The sequence below is a fragment of the Lactuca saligna genome, chromosome 1 (genome assembly GCF_052625555.1).
Source record: "Lactuca saligna cultivar CGN05327 chromosome 1, ASM5262555v1, whole genome shotgun sequence".
Lineage (NCBI taxonomy): Eukaryota > Viridiplantae > Streptophyta > Magnoliopsida > Asterales > Asteraceae > Lactuca > Lactuca saligna.
Window position 1 is genome coordinate 95,463,071 of NC_136417.1, and position 15,922 is coordinate 95,478,992.

The 15,922-nt window shown below is 35.1% G+C and overlaps 1 protein-coding gene across 3 annotated transcripts; it reads right to left on the reverse strand.

The window, feature by feature from the left end:
• Window positions 1-7,075: 7,075 nt before the first annotated feature.
• Window positions 7,076-15,579, reverse strand: LOC145041794 (TMV resistance protein N-like). Of its 3 annotated transcripts, none has more exons than XR_013680429.1 (9): window positions 14,619-15,579; window positions 13,566-14,218; window positions 11,868-12,996; window positions 11,251-11,775; window positions 10,276-11,172; window positions 9,564-10,188; window positions 8,720-8,787; window positions 7,822-8,102; window positions 7,076-7,710 (listed from the first exon to the last, which is right to left on the reverse strand). XR_013680429.1 is itself a non-coding variant. In XM_078989977.1 (8 exons), exons 2-8 carry the CDS (start codon window positions 14,129-14,131, stop codon window positions 8,028-8,030), a joined length of 3,885 nt encoding a protein of 1,294 aa, XP_078846103.1. In that variant the 5' UTR covers window positions 14,132-14,218; window positions 14,619-15,579; the 3' UTR covers window positions 7,076-8,027. The 3 variants fall into 3 exon arrangements, 1 of the variants encoding a protein (XP_078846103.1); XR_013680430.1 differs by having other exon boundaries at window positions 7,076-7,733; XM_078989977.1 differs by having other exon boundaries at window positions 7,076-8,102.
• Between the last annotated feature and the right edge of the window lie 343 nt (window positions 15,580-15,922).

A 15,922-nucleotide genomic window follows, 5' to 3' on the forward strand; every position in this document is an offset into this window, starting at 1 on the left:
CAGGAAAAATTTTATCGTTAGCCAATAAAGGTTGAGATTGAGCGCCCCTGCTTAAGCATGTAGGGATTTGAGTGAAAAAGTGAGGAATACATGTAACAAAAAGAGAGAGAGAATTACTAGAAATGTTGTAAGAATTTTGGAGCAAATAAAGTGAAGATCTAAAGATCAAAATTCCAAGAAATCCAAAAAGTTGAAGATACCAAAAATCAATCAATACAAGGTGGTGAATTCAAAGATATCAAAGATCAAATTATCAAGGAAGTGAAGAATTCAAAGAGCTCCATAGTGGTATCGAAAAGTTGTAATTCTAGAATATGTATGCTTGGGTTGTTCAATTAAAAATACCTTGAGGGTAAGAGGTTTTCTGAGGATGGATTCGGAGGGTTGCATAAAATGAGCATAGTTCGGGGTGAGTGGGCGAATGTTTATGAGGATTGTGAGTATTTGGAGTATGGGGGTTTTTAGGAAAAATTTTAGACACAAATGCATGCATTGCGGTCTTGGCATAATGGCTGGGTTAGATTGGAGTTGTCATACATAATTCTAATGTCTTAAAATTCAGTTTTGCTTGGGGGCAAGCAAAAGTCAAGTGTGGGGTATTTTGATATGTGCATATTTAGTTTGTATTAAGTATAGATTTTTATTCATTTATTAGCTAAATTATCGCATATTGTGGACAAAAGGTACTTAAAAGTGTTTAAATTGCATTTTCAGTCCAAAAATGAAGCTCGGAAGCAAAAGGAAGCAGGAGAAGCGGTTAGGAGCTCGAGAATGGAATAAAGAAGAAAAACACTAAAAATGGCACCTACTCGGCGAGTCAGATTGACTACTCGGCGAGTCCAATCGAAGAATCGAGAAGATAATGACTCGGGATTCCAGAGAGTTATCGCAATACGGGGAATGTGAGAGGGACTCGATGAGTCACCACTTGACTCGACGAGTCGATTCGCTTATTTAAAGATAATTCCACAGATCGATTAGGGGGGTTCTGGGACGATTTAGAAGTACTTTGCTATGATTAAGAAGCCAGAAAAACCCTAGAAGTCGAAGAAGGAAGCTAGAATTCAATTCCGGGGAGTAATTAAGGCAAAATTTCATCATTCCACTTATTCTTTTGTTTTATCATTATGATTAAGCAACTTGACTTTGTTTGTTTGCTGTTATTTACTTTAATTATGAACTAAAACCTTTAGACTTCTGTTTGGGGATACAAAGTTGACAATATGGTTTGATTGATTGGTAAGATTAATTCCAAGTTGGTGAATTTTTGTTATTTTAGCTTGCTAAAGAACCTTGTGTGTGAATAATAGTTAATTTTTTGTTAATAGGAAGATAATTGATTAGCATGAACATCTATTGATTATTGACCTCATATGTTATGTGATCACTATACTATATGTCTAGGATTAATGAATATGAAACTAGAATTAATAAGAAAATTGAGTAAATTCATGTGCAAGCTTGTAAGATGACCATCAAACAAGAAGTTAATTAAAATAATAAATTATTTAACTATTGCAAGTCTAACTTAACCCGAATAATTAATCTAGTGAATATAATTAAATTAGACAATTGGCCACTGTTTAAGTTAGTTTATTTGCTAAGGATTAGGGTAGTGAACACAAATCTAATCACTTGAATCGGTAACCAATGAAAGAATTAATCCATTGCACTATTACCTTGAAATCAACCATAGAGTTAACCAAGTTGAACTAAACAGAAGTTCCTTTCCAATTATTGAATCTAGTTAAGTCGTTATTTTCTAGTCTCAAATTAGTAATAGTTAGTAAGTTTCTAGTCTTGTAAAACTAGAGAAAAACCCTTACTTCTTAATTAACTTAGATAGAATTAGTTTTTAATTTAATTTGCCGTTCCCTGTGTTCGATACCCTGCTTATTTAGCTATACCACAATTGATAGGTTCACTGCCTTTTGTGTGTTATTTGATAATTAAAAGTAGGTTTAAAACTAAGTGAGTTTTACACACATCACTTACCCTAGGGTAAACTCCGACCCACAAACTAACGTAGAACATTCAACCCATATACCACAACCTATGTTGTCCACATCCACCCTCGCAGTAGATTGCCTTATGCATGCAAATTATACACATAATAAGATCTAATAAACTATCGAATAATAGACTTTACACTAAGACCATAGGAAATAAGGTCAAATAAGCTATTCTATGTATTCTACCAGAATATATTAAGTGATAGTTAATTGTAAGTAACATGTTTTTAACAATTATTAGTTTTTGTTGTGTTTGTGATAGGAATGGTTGGAAGAAGGCGTTGAAGACCTTGCTATTCTTTTAGAATATGTATAATTATATTAAAATGTATAAAGATTTTAGTCTGTAAGAATATGTATGAAATTGTATTTAAGTTCGGATGTATAAGAATATATTAGAATGTTTGTTATTTTTCAACATCTGATTCAAAAATTTTGTTTTTCTTCAATAATATTTTATTAGAATAAAATTCTGAAAGAGCATCATTCTAACAAAATAATATTTTATTAGAATAAAATTCTGAAAGAGCATCATTATAACAAAAAATATTCTAACATAATAAAATCAGTAAAAAATTGAAATTGAACTAATTAAAAAATTCAGATTTTTTTTAAATTAGGAGAATTAATCATCCCTAAAAATCCGAAAATTTCCTTTTATAAATGTAGTTAATTGTCCAAAATACCCTTTTGCGTAAAATTGTGTGATTATATGCTACATGTTACCCCATTGTAATATCATACACCCTCAAATCATGACCATTGATTAATTTCATCCATTGGTCCAGATCTGTTGTAACAGCCCGGATCCCCAGGTATCTTCATTTCATATATTTTTGACATTCTGTGAGGGGACTCGGCGAGTTGGAGGTCGAACTCGCCGAGTCGGGTCGCGGTTTTAGGCGGGGGTTTGCGTCCGGACTCGGCGAGTCCAAGGGGGGGGGGGACTCGGCGAGTCCGCGCTGTTTAATGAAACCCTAATTTCCCGGTCCTAAGCCCTATTTAAAGGACCTTATGGCCCTCATTTGCGGCCACCTTGAACCCTAAGAGCCTCCATACGTCTGTAAGCCCTTGTGAGTGTGTTTGGAGGCCATTTGTTCATCATTTTGTGTGATATTGCAAGGAAAGGAGGGAGAGGAGCAAGCTTGAAGTGTTGGGGAGCTTAGATCTGTTGCTATTTCTTCAAGGGAGTCTTCTTGAGGAGGATTGCAGCTTGAGGGTTCGAGCGCGGGCGATTTCAGGATTTACGATTAGCGACTTAGCGAGGCATACGAGGTGAGTCTGCTCACTATATTGTACCCGGAAGGGTTTTGACTGTATGACCGGAAGGTCGAATATGATATGGGATATATGCCTTATGTGTGTTAAGTTATATGTTATATGTGTCATGTATGATATGTTTGATTTGGGCCGGAAGGCAACTTGATATGGGCCGGAAGGCGTGGTCATATGGACTGTAAGGTTGACGTGGGTAGGACCGGAAGGTTTACTCAGCCGGGACGGAAGTCCCCTGAGACACATGGACCGGAAGGTCAAGGCCTGGAAAGGCGTATGTGTGTAGGTTGTATTTTGGGGAACTCACTAAGCTTTATGCTTACAGTTGTTGTATTATGTGTTTCAGGTACTAGTGAGGACCGTGGGAAGGCGTCAGCGTGACCGTACACACACTCGGGGAAACTATTTTGTTATCTTTTGTTATGTAATCAGTTGTGACTACATTGTTACCTTAGAATCTAAACTTATTACTCGTGTTTTGATGATTGTAAAAATGAAAATTTTTGGTTGGAATTTTATGATGTTACATCTGTGCATTTTGGCACACAATACTTAGTAAAAACAAAATAACCTAAGCCTATATATATATATATATATATATATATATATATATATATATATATATAAACACAAAAAATATATAATATTAAGTTAACACTTAAGTATTTAACAATTAACACAACAATAGTATCAGTTAAGACTTAAAACCATGACTCTCTGACTTAAAACTAACAATTAAGTACTTAACATACTAGTAGATTCAGTTAAGTTAAGACCATAAAACTTAAGACAATGACTTTACACTAATAGAAGTACGTAAAATTACTTAACTGATATCCCACGTGGAAATCACCTAAAAATATAGGTAAATATCGGTAAATACTGATTTTTGTGGTTCTTATATTTTGGACCGATATTTGACACCGCTATTTTGAAAGTTACTGATAACCGACATCCCACCTACCTGGAAATTGTCGATATTAACTACTTTGGATGGAGCACACTCTAATTTAACAACCAAAAATTAACTCTCTCTCTCTCTCTCTATTATGTTTTTGTTATAAATCATGATAAGGATTTGTTATGAAGATGGTCAATTGATTTCTATAAGGCTAAATGGAGTGGGTATACAAACCCACGTGTGGAGATGATGTGTCCAGCCAAAGGACGCATGCCGGTGGGTTGGGTGTGACGTAGGTGCAAAAACAGACAAAGACGAGCATTGTGATTGGTTCCCTCATTTTTTTTATCGTTGCCACCTCTTTTGACCCTTGCATTATTTAAAAAAAAATCTATTCAATTTTTAATTTAATCTCTCTCTATGTATACATACATTCTATATATTTTTTTTAACCTCAAAACAAACACACTCTTTCAAAACAAAAACACACTTTAAAAAAATGGATAATTTTTTCGATTCAATTTCTTTTTCATCTGGGGATGATGATTCTCATGACAAGTTGGTTTTGCACACACTGATGTCCACGACACAAGATATGGTCCGTGAGAGAGGCGAAAGTTCAAATGCCGAGAAGAAGCATAGAAAATGGATCAATTGGGATCGTATCGCGACAAACGAACCTTTGGTACGTGATTATTTTGCACGTGATAGTTTATATGATCTAGCAAAATTCGAAGAACGTCTTCGTATTAGAGAAAATTACTCTTATGTATAGCTAGAGATGTGGAAAGTAATTATGACTATTTTTAATTGAGATAGGATGCTAGAGGGAAACATGGTTTTACTACAATACAAAAATATATGGCCGCTCTTAGACAATTAATATACGGCATAGCCGTAGAAGCATCAAATGAGCATTTGAAAATGTCTGAGAGGACGGGTCGAGAATGTACATATATTTTTGTGAGTATGTTATAGAGCTTTACCGTGACATATACTTGCGACATTCGACTAAAAGTGATGTCGAACAGTTGTATGTCGTGCATCAAGCTAAACATGGTTTTGCAAGGATACTTGGTAGCATTGATTGTACACATTGGGTGTGAGGAAATTGTCCCAACGCGTGGCATGGTCAAGTCACGGGAGCTGCTCATGGGGTCAAATAATGACCTGAATATGCTTGGAGCATCTTTGTTATTTAACAATATTTGCAGGGTATAGCACCACACATGTCATACGTTGTGAATGGAAATGAATATAAGTATGCGTATTACCTAAGTGATGGCATATATCTAATGTATGTTACAATTGTCAAGTTATACACATATCCGACCGATGAAAAATGAAAATTGTTCAAGTTAGCATATGAATCAACGAGCAAGGATGTGGAACGAACATTTTGAGTCCTCAAACAAGAGTGGCACATAATCAAACATCCGGTACGAACATGAGATAGGGAAAAATTGACGACGGTGTTGGCTGCTTGTGCTATCTTACATAACATGATAACAAAAGAAGAGGGTAGTGCTATTTGTATGCATACCGCGAATAATACACTTAATCCACCTACAGTTGGTAGCCTGACATATTTCACAAGGGTTTGGAAATACAAAATCATGAAACACATCACAATCTACGTCACGATTTGACGAGCACATATTGAAAAGACAATTCCAAGGGAAAAATGACAAAGGTGATGAGGAGGATGAGGACGGTGACGAGTAGCATTTTTTATGTTTTAAATATTTATGTTTTCTAAGTAATGTAATGTTTTATTTGATATGTTTTATGTTTTTTTTAGTAATTTAGGCTGTAAATTATTATTTATTTAATTAATGAAATGTGGTTTTAGATTTCTATGTTTTTAAAATATTTATTTATGTTTTAAATTATGATGTTTATTTTGTTTAATGTTAAAAAAATAAAAAAAATAAATATTGTGGAGTGGTAACCATTTCCAGTGTCTAGTGCTTTGGCGGTGGATTTGTAATGGAATTGATGCGGTGTTGAGTTGACAACGTTTTTTGAGTGGCTTGTGTGTGACCACTTTCTAGAGTATTGCAAGAGTGAAAAGGTATCTTTAAGTGGTTTGCTTCTTAATTTATTAATTACACATCATTGATTACTTTTTTATATAATGGCCACAATTGCAGCAAAATATTCCCGACATTATGTGGGCCGTCTCATGTAGTTGCTTTACCCCTTTTTTACTTTTCCGTATATAACAAGAACCTTTCTTGACATTGAGTTGATGTTTGTGTCAAAAGCATTATGAATTATGATCCATTAAGATTTTTTTTTCCTTACTGGCATCCTATTCTACTTGCTTTTGAAAAACTCCAATGTCAATTTCTTGTTAATAGTGTGATGGGAATGGTATGTTAAGTGACTACAAGAATCAAAATAGTATGTACCATCATTTTTATAACCACTAACACGTACCAACCAACATCAACAAAACATTTGAAATCCACATCAAATGTAAGTGTTTGTAAACCATTCTGCTTTGTCTCTTGATATTTTAGTCAGAATGATATACTAAACTACGTTAAGACATGCCATTTTAATTGTATTCACATCTTATAATGATCACTAATGTCATCATAATCATGCGATGTCCACAAATAAATAAGGGGATGACTAGTAAAAAAGCTAGAGTTATCCGTTGTTATAACGGGTAGATTTTCAAAGACAATACCCTTTTAATAAATAATATGGAAGTACAATGCTGTAAGAAGAAGAAACAAAACTAAAATGCTATAATAAAAAATAAAATAGAAAGCTCATTGTTATTTCTTGCATTTAGCCCATAACCGAAGAAATTGACAGAAGTATGCTACGAACTGATATCTCAATAAACTCAACAAACAAGAATGTAGCCTCTGTATTGAATTAAAACACACAAAAGCTTCTCTGTATTGAATTAAAACACTAAAAACAACACAAGAATAACAAAAATAAACCTAATGATTTGCTAGAGATTCGAGAGCCTAGCCTCTGCCAAAGCTTCTAAAACCAAAATTTGACTTTCACCCTCTTTCCCACTATCCTCTAATAATACTCTAGCATAACAAACTAAACAAGTAAAATACCTAAATTACCCCTCTAATACTTAGATTCTCCTTATTTACTGATTTTCCCAAAATACCCATATCTCAAGTAGATGCCTAAGGTGGATGGGTAGCAATACCCCATCCCCAAAGATTCACCTTGTCCTCAAGGTGGATAGAGATGCTGTATAGCATCCGGATTCTTCCAGGTGACTCCACTGCATATGATGTGAGGGACATCTTCGCCACATATGACACATACCCCAAATAAGATATCACCATCTTCATGGGTTCAGTATCATCAACCTCCATCAATTCCTCAGACCCACGAAGTAAGTTTTGAGGATCAATTATTAAAATAGCACAATCTCCACTTGCTTCAATGTAATAAGCTCCAAAAAGGGTATACGCAAGAACCTTGCCACTGATTGTGAAAGGTGTTCCCCGGATTTCAAAATGCATCACGAATTCTCTATATTATTTTTGACCAATGAGCTTTGTCCAAAACACAACTTAGTTCAAACCAGGGCCCCTCCACACCAACCACATGCCATAGAATTAAACTCAGAGAAAACCGACTTACCTGATTATCGTGATGCACTGAAGAATTAAACTCCTGCATATTCTGAGTTCGAGCCATAACACCATCGGCCTTACACAAAGATTATTTATGACCCCCTGCTGAAATTTCTCTGAGTATTGAAAGATTCTGACCATTGGTCGTTGTAATTCAGAATCTTTCAATACTCGAGGAATTTCAGCAGGGGGTCATAAATAATATTTGTATTTTCAGCAGGAAGTCATAAATACTCTTTCAATACTCGAGAAAACTGGCTGAGTAGACCTTGAAGATTCCCCCTCACCCTACAAATGAAGGAAAAATAAGAAAATTTTAAGTTAAATATTATACAGGATACAAAACAAAATGCTATGAAAACAGATAGTTACTTGGAAGTCGTATGTATTACGTTACATTTTCTTTATTAAACAGAATTAATGACTTCCTGATGCATCACGTCCAAACTTTTGAGGCAATTTATGCATTGTCAACATGATGTTTGGTCCTATCCTAAGAAGGCATATATCAACAAGATTCCTTAAAATCAAGCAATATGCTTAAACAATTTCATATTGTTTTCCAAATTGCAATAGTTTGTTTCTAACAAATTTTTTTACCCAACAACATCTACTGAACATGATGAATCTATGAATTGGTCTCAAGTGTATATCACACGTGACAAGTACAGGGAATTGTGAGAATTTGATTTGGTGTTTAGACATGGTATGAAGAGAAATTCATAACCGTATTCAATGATTGCAAATTTTAAAATTGCCATTTTCAAGCACTCATTGCAAGGTTATAACTCATCTTATTTTGTTGCATCCTAAACCAATTGAGAACTTTCATTCCTAGTATATTCGGTTGTGTATGCCTTTTGTTCATGCGAAGAGAGAAAAGGTTTGGGTGTCAAAAAGTATACCTCATGTGCGCCACCAATTATGCCAGGCTTCCTTGGGGATAAAGCTCTGAACCACAATTCTTTTTGTGCTGAAAACAAATAAAAAGTTATGTGTTAATCATTATTCACAAACAATCCAGTTCGACAAAGTAGTGCATATATATTTATGTGATCCAACATATCAAAAGGCTTAAACAACTGTATGTACTGATAAGCTCCCACACAGAGTAAAGAGAATAAGCAGGAAATTCACAACCAGAAACAAGTAACTGATAATGAATGATATATATATAATAGGGTTTTCCCATTCTTTCAAGAGGAAGGGACTCTGCAATAGTTTTGGCTACTAGAATTTTCTTAGCTAACAATCTTCTAGAAAATGAAAAGCTGAAATACTCCTCAGGGTAGGGTAAAATGGATGCCAGCACACCATAGCAAACCAAAAATAAAGATAGTGCTTCACCCATAACAGAATTCTATTAAGACATAAAAGAAATATAAAACTCTCTTAATTGCAGCCAAACAAGAATGATAAGGACTGGACTTGATCCCAACTAATTTGATGGGCTTCCTGGACCTCCTGTTGTAGACTACACGAATCAATGCTTGGGTCTATTCATTTTATAAATTAAAAGTATAACTTTTATTTTTCATATTATTATAAAAACAAAATCTTAGCTTATGGGTCAATAGAATCAATAATATATATGATCCATTTGTGTAAAAGATTTAAGTTATGATCTATATATGTATTAAAATAAATGGGTCATTATCCATCTATTTAAAGAAAGTGGGTGATGGGTGAGGTAGGTCATTATACGTAAGACATGACAATAAAATATATTTAACAAAAAATCACATCCACCTTGAAAGTCGGGGCCATCTGGAACGAATTTACGATGATATGGAAACAAATGAATGCCAGACACAAAAAATCGCAAGTGGTTTAGGATGTATTGTCCTGTTGTGGTTTGAAAAGGGGAGAGATCTCCACCAATTATGTGATTCCATGACTTGTAATAACCCAACACATCTTCTTCTTCTTCTTCTCCATCATCATACACAAGACTCACCCCACACTCCTTTACATGTTCATCATGTGGCAGCGTAACAGTAATAGTAACATGGTCACCAACCTCCATCTCATTCATCCCAAACATCCAATGACTTAACACCACCCAACACCTTCCACCTACACAATATCTGTCCGTGTAACGTTCGTATATCCACATGCGGTTCTTTGTTATATTACTAATTGTCATCATTGGCCATAGAGGGAACTGACCATATGGAACTGGAAAACAATCATCGGGAGGTTTCAGTGTGTCAGCAGAGAAGCAGAAGTTGAGTCTTGTAAGGAGGTTGTATGGAGATGATGATGATGGGATGGTAAATGATATTGATGGCCCCACGCTTCTATGCCTAAACCAACTCGGCATCTCCTCCCCCTCATACTTTGTGCTGAATATTCCAAATTCATAATACATCGTCTACCAAATACAAACCACCTTAATTAATCACCATAAGATGTATATTATACATATTCACAAAGAGACAAACAATTAACTAAAAAAAACCTGGGTTCCAAATTCCCGAGAATTAGCTCCCAAATGCCTTTCGTTAAGGAAGTCTAAATTACTCCAGCCCAAGCTACGTAATACCTTTTCCTCAACACATACCATTGGTTGGATTTTGATTATGCCTTCAAATTCATATGAGAAAGCTGCCGAAGCCACCCGCCTTGGTGATAACTCTAGTGGGGACATCTCTGGATCAAATACGACTTTTCCTTGAAGATCCCCATTAACAGAAAAGAGCAACCTGCTTAGTGTACGTGGAGGATTCTCAACTGACTTTAATTTTTTACAATTCTCCATACTAAGTATCTCGAGCCTAGGAAGGGTTCTCACACAACTGGGCATGGAATTTATTGGATTGCCATCTAAATATAATTCCTTTAACATGGATAGGCAACTCCAGTCCATGGGAAAGGATTTAGTGGACAAATTACTATTTGCAAGTGACAAACTTACTAGAGAACTCGGTAAAGAACTTGCAAACAACTTCAAATCACTTGGTATGGCACCCACAAAGGCAGGGGAAGAGGTTCTTGTATTTATGTCAATGTTGTTAGCCTTGCCCAATTCTAGTGAATCCGTATCCCTAATCTGGATTTGAGATTCACCAAGACTACAACCATCTAGCAACATTTTTTGAACATTCTTCAACATGCCTATGTTTCTTGGAAGTCTTTCAAGCTTCTTGCAGTAGCTCAAATCGATGAAGACAAGGTCAACACATTGCTCAATTGATTCACAAACCTCAACCAAACCAATGCAATTTCTAACTATTAACCTCTCAAGTGCAGGAAGTTGGTCAAATTCACCAAGACTATGAAGTTGTTTACAGAAACTTAAATTAAGAATCTTCAGTGATCCTAGCAACCTTTTCTCTTTTAAGCACGATCCATCCAACTGCAAAGATGGAGATAAATTAGAATAGCAGTGAAATTCATCAACTCAACATGAAAGAATGATAATGAAATAAGTTACCTTTTTCCACGTCTCAAGTCGTTGTGGATTACTATATAACAACAGCAACATTAGCCCGATCCCATACAAATGGGATAAGGGGGAGGTAGGATGGTTAGCAGCCCCCAACATAGTGTTGAGAAACTGCTTTCGTAGGAGACCATCGGCAAAGAGGAAATAAAAAAGCCAATACAAAAAAATACAAAAAAGTAAATTTTTTGAAACAGCGGCCACATTAAAGCGTTGTGGATTACTATAACAACCGACAAAAGACTTGATATTGCTGTATGACAGGTCAAGAGCAACAAGATTTTGTATAGGTAAGTTTAAAGGTAAATACTGTAAAGGGTACCCATGCATACACAACCATCTTATTTTTTTTGGAAAGTTCTCATAAGACCCATTCATATGCACATAACTGAGTTGTAGTAGCCTCAACTTATCCATGTTGTTGAATGCATCTGTTTTCAACTCAAATGATGCACACAACTTCTCCTTCTCAAGCATCCGCATGTCAAGGGAAAGGCCTACAAGATTTCCCTTACACTAAGAAAAAACCAATGGCAAAAAATAAAAATTTGATAGTACAAAGTAGTTTGAAACATGCACACTACTGACAAGTATACACAGACTCTTACCTTTTTTTGTCTCAACACTCTGAATGACTCCTTATGACACCATAATCGACTTCGCTTCCATGGCTTGTCAAGTGATTCTTGACGTACTTCGAATCTTCCCATCTCCTGAACCAACTGATGCATCTTCAATTCGTTATTAAATCCAATACTAAGGAGACATCTATCAATGAGATTCGTGATCCCAGATCTTGTGTTTATATCACATGCCTCTAATATTGTTTCAGCAAGATCTCTATCTGTTCCAACAAAAAAACAAGCAATATGCTTAAACAACTCCTTATCATTTTTGGATGGCAAGGAGTCTAAGCTCATTTTCAAGACATTATTTATAGGGGAACTAATTTCATTCTTTAACCCTTCGATGCACCCTTCCCAATAAGCTACATCTCGATTATGCAAAGACTTTCCCAAAACTTCAAGAGCCAATGGGTGTCCTTCACAATACTTAACCAGCTTATCAGACACCTCTTCATATCCCACCTTGGGTTGGTAGGACATGAATGCATGGGAACACAAAAGTTGTTGCGATGCTATAACAGCTAAGCCTCGAAGTAAATGCCTTTCATGCTTGGGTTTAATGTTTGTTTTGAATAAAGAACAACTCTCAGTCAACCAACTGTCCTTTGTTGTAATTATAATTTTGCTTCCAGGATGAATGCCTTTGCTTCCAAGTAATGCATCCAACTGAACAAGAGTACTGATATCATCAAGAACTAGAAACACCCTTTTACGGGCTAGTGCATTCTCTATCTTTGCGGTGTATGCCGAAACATCATGAACTTTAATTGAACTTGTTTTTAAAATGTCATTGCAGAGTTGTTCTTGTAAATCAAGTAACCCATTAAACTTCCCATCACATTTCCTAGTGATATCTTCGATATAGCTACTTGTGTGGAATTCATGAGAATATAGCCCATAGACATGCTTAGCTAAAGATGTCTTCCCGATCCCACCTATACCATAAATAGTAAGTATGTCTGCCGTATGTGATGATCCATCTTTCAACCATGAAGTTACAAAGTTAATATGATTTTTCATCCCAATAAGTTGTGGTCCAACGCTCCTTAAGTGTACATGTAATCTACGGTGGATGTCCTTCACAACTTCTTCAATAAACTCGGTCTCTAACCTGAAACTTGATTATATAAGAACTTCAAAACACAATCTACAAAACTAATGAGATTTAATTTATTCAAAGATCCAAACTAAGATTATATCATAGCTGCTATTATTAATTGAGTTCTCACATCAAAAACATATTGTGGTTTGCATCAATATGGACAAAATGCCATGGAATACAAGATTTCGGTAATAGGCCACCAAACTTCACTATGTTTCTACATGACCATCAAACTCAACCATTGATGTGGTTTTACATGGATTTGAACAAAATGCCATGAAATAGTTATAGGTTATCTTTTACTACATACAACTAAATGCAGGTATTTATCATAAAAGCCACTATGATTTGAAGGGAGTATGGTATAATTAAAACTACATGCATCGGAAACCCATCAAACTTTGGTTTTTAAATAAAAAGCATGTAAAAATCGTGGAGAAGGTTTATTTAAATGCACAAACTTATGATAAAAACAAACATATAAAAATTATCAGAATGCCTAATCCATCTATATGAACTGATTTAGAAAAACTTATTGAAAGGCATAGGGAGATGAATAAGGGTAAGAAAGTGGTCACCTGCCATTTACGTCATTCCCTTTTAAATCAGCAGCTTGAGTAAGCGCTTTATTCCATCGGTCCATCTTTTGAGCCCATTGACTTCTTTTATTTGCATTTGTCTCGGCCTCCATCATGTGTCTATGCTTAGCCATTGCATCTCCAAAGCTACTTTGTTGCTTCCTAACATGTGTGGGCTCCACATGATAGAATATTGGGATAACGATATGGTTGGATGTCATACGCTGCTCAAGGATCAACACCAATTCATCCAGGCACCATGTTGAAAAAGCGTAATTTTTAGACAACACTATAATAGAAGCCTGGGATGCCTTAATTGCACTCTCCAGTTCTGGTTTCAGATCTTCCCCAGTTTCAATCTCTTCATCATCCAAGAAGGTATTGATATTGGCATGAATGAGGGCCTTATGAAGGTGATCAGTGAAACTATGACGAGTGTCAACACCTCTAAAACTTAAAAATACATCATATCTATGATTATGAGTTGATGAGTTATGAACATGAGTTGATGAAGTAGGAACATGAGAAGATGCAGATCCTTCTGGAAGTTCAGATAGAATCACCATACTAAATTATGGGTTATTAGTTATGAAAGTTGGTTTCACCGGCTTTCTTCACTTGTGCTTTAATGTTAGGACCCGTACAACATGCCTCTGCATAATAGCAAATTATTGATTACAATATGCAACTTAAATCTCATCTGCTAATAGCAAAGTGCAAAAGTGTTGATATAAAATAAAAATTACATTGCCATGTGAGTTATTTATAAAGTAGCTGCTCACATAACTGAATTGAGTTTTTTTTTTTTTTTTTTTTTTTTTTTTTTTTTTTTTTTTTTTTTTTTTCTAAGTTGGTGTGCAGGTAAATATCTAACAATTTGTTCATTTGTTGTACATCTCTCTTTTGTTTTGGTAAACCCACATAAGTATATCCCTATTGTTGTATAAATAAAATCCATCTAAAGTTCATTTACATATTAAACAAATCAACACCAAGTTCACTTACACAAATCTACACAGACAAATTCCTAAATAATTGGTAGTGTAAATTTACCCTTTCGTAAGGTAAATATATGCTTTGAATCTTTTTGTCAACTAATGCTTCAAGGCCCCGTTTGTTATGAAAGACAGGAGATGATAGAACAAGTTGTACTGCTTGGGACAAAATTGCAATTTTTGATCTCTTGATCTCTCATCTATGAAAAAGACGTAAATGCCCTCCTGACCCTCATAACTGAAATGCCCTTGAAAGTATGTCTAGCATGACAAATGCAGCCTAAAAGTTAGATCGTGTAGCCTTCTGTGTAACTATATCAATTTGTTGGTTCTTTTAGTAGGTGAAATAAAGCCACTTTACCAAAAAAGAAAAAAGATATACAGCCAAGAAAAATGTCAAACAGAGACTCCTTTGTTTCATGAGAAGAGTGGCAATGGAGATAGTCTTGGTAAGTTTCCTCTCTCATGTAACTCATTTACATTATGGATGTCTTACAATCTTGCTTCAAAAAAGAATCAAATGTAAAAATTGCGTTTATGAATTCAAATATAAAGTGATTAAGGAAGCAATTTTCGAGAATCCGAGAATTTCCCAGACTGCGTGAGCAAAGTTTTGTTTATCATTCTGGACTTCAAGCAAGAACGCGCTCGACTGTAACTGATAAGTAAACTAAACAAAAGTAGCTGAAATAAACAAAATTTTAATCACCTGTTTATGAAAATTCAAATGATTATGATGTGATCTGTGATTGATAACTGAAATTGTTAGACAAGCAAAAGTAGCTTGTAAGGATGAGCAGAGTTTACATAAACCTGAAACGGCGATAACAGAGGAAAAATCAACAGAGACAAAGGCCAAGAAAGATGAGCACTAAATCAACAGGAAACGGTTAGTCAACGATGAACGAAGGGAGATGGCGAGAGTATAAACAAACAACGAAAATGTTCGGGTTTTCTTTTGCGTTGGGATCGGAGACTTTCAGGTTTTTTCAAAAAAAGAAGACATCGAGAGAGTATACACAAACAGGGTTTTGCATATTTTGATTTTTTTTTTTAATAATTTTATTCTGGGAGACTAAATTACAAATAAGGTCTTGCGGTTTAGTGAAATTTTTACTTTTAGACCAAATTTCAAAAACGATACAACACCAGTTCGTATGGTCTCATTTTCTTACATATATAGTCCTTTTTACCAAAACCATTAAACTTTTCATTTAAGTTCAGCAATAAAAAAGACTTTTTTGACCTTTTTGTCATGTATCCTTTTTTTCTCTATCATATGTGAACACCCAACACCGTCCTACTTACCTACCGACCACCACAATTTACTACTACTGGTAGCCGATGTAGTTAGTTGGTAGG

Bases quoted from the DNA above. Each gene is read 5' to 3' on its own strand.
- LOC145041794 (XM_078989977.1), bottom strand. From the start codon at position 14,131: ATGGTGATTCTATCTGAACTTCCAGAAGGATCTGCATCTTCTCATGTT. The intron at 11,776-11,867 runs GTAAGAGTCTGT...GTTTTTTCTTAG, and splicing joins GAGTGTTGAGACAAAAAAAG to TGTAAGGGAAATCTTGTAGG. The intron at 10,189-10,275 runs GTTTTTTTTAGT...TGTATTTGGTAG, and splicing joins CTCGGGAATTTGGAACCCAG to ACGATGTATTATGAATTTGG.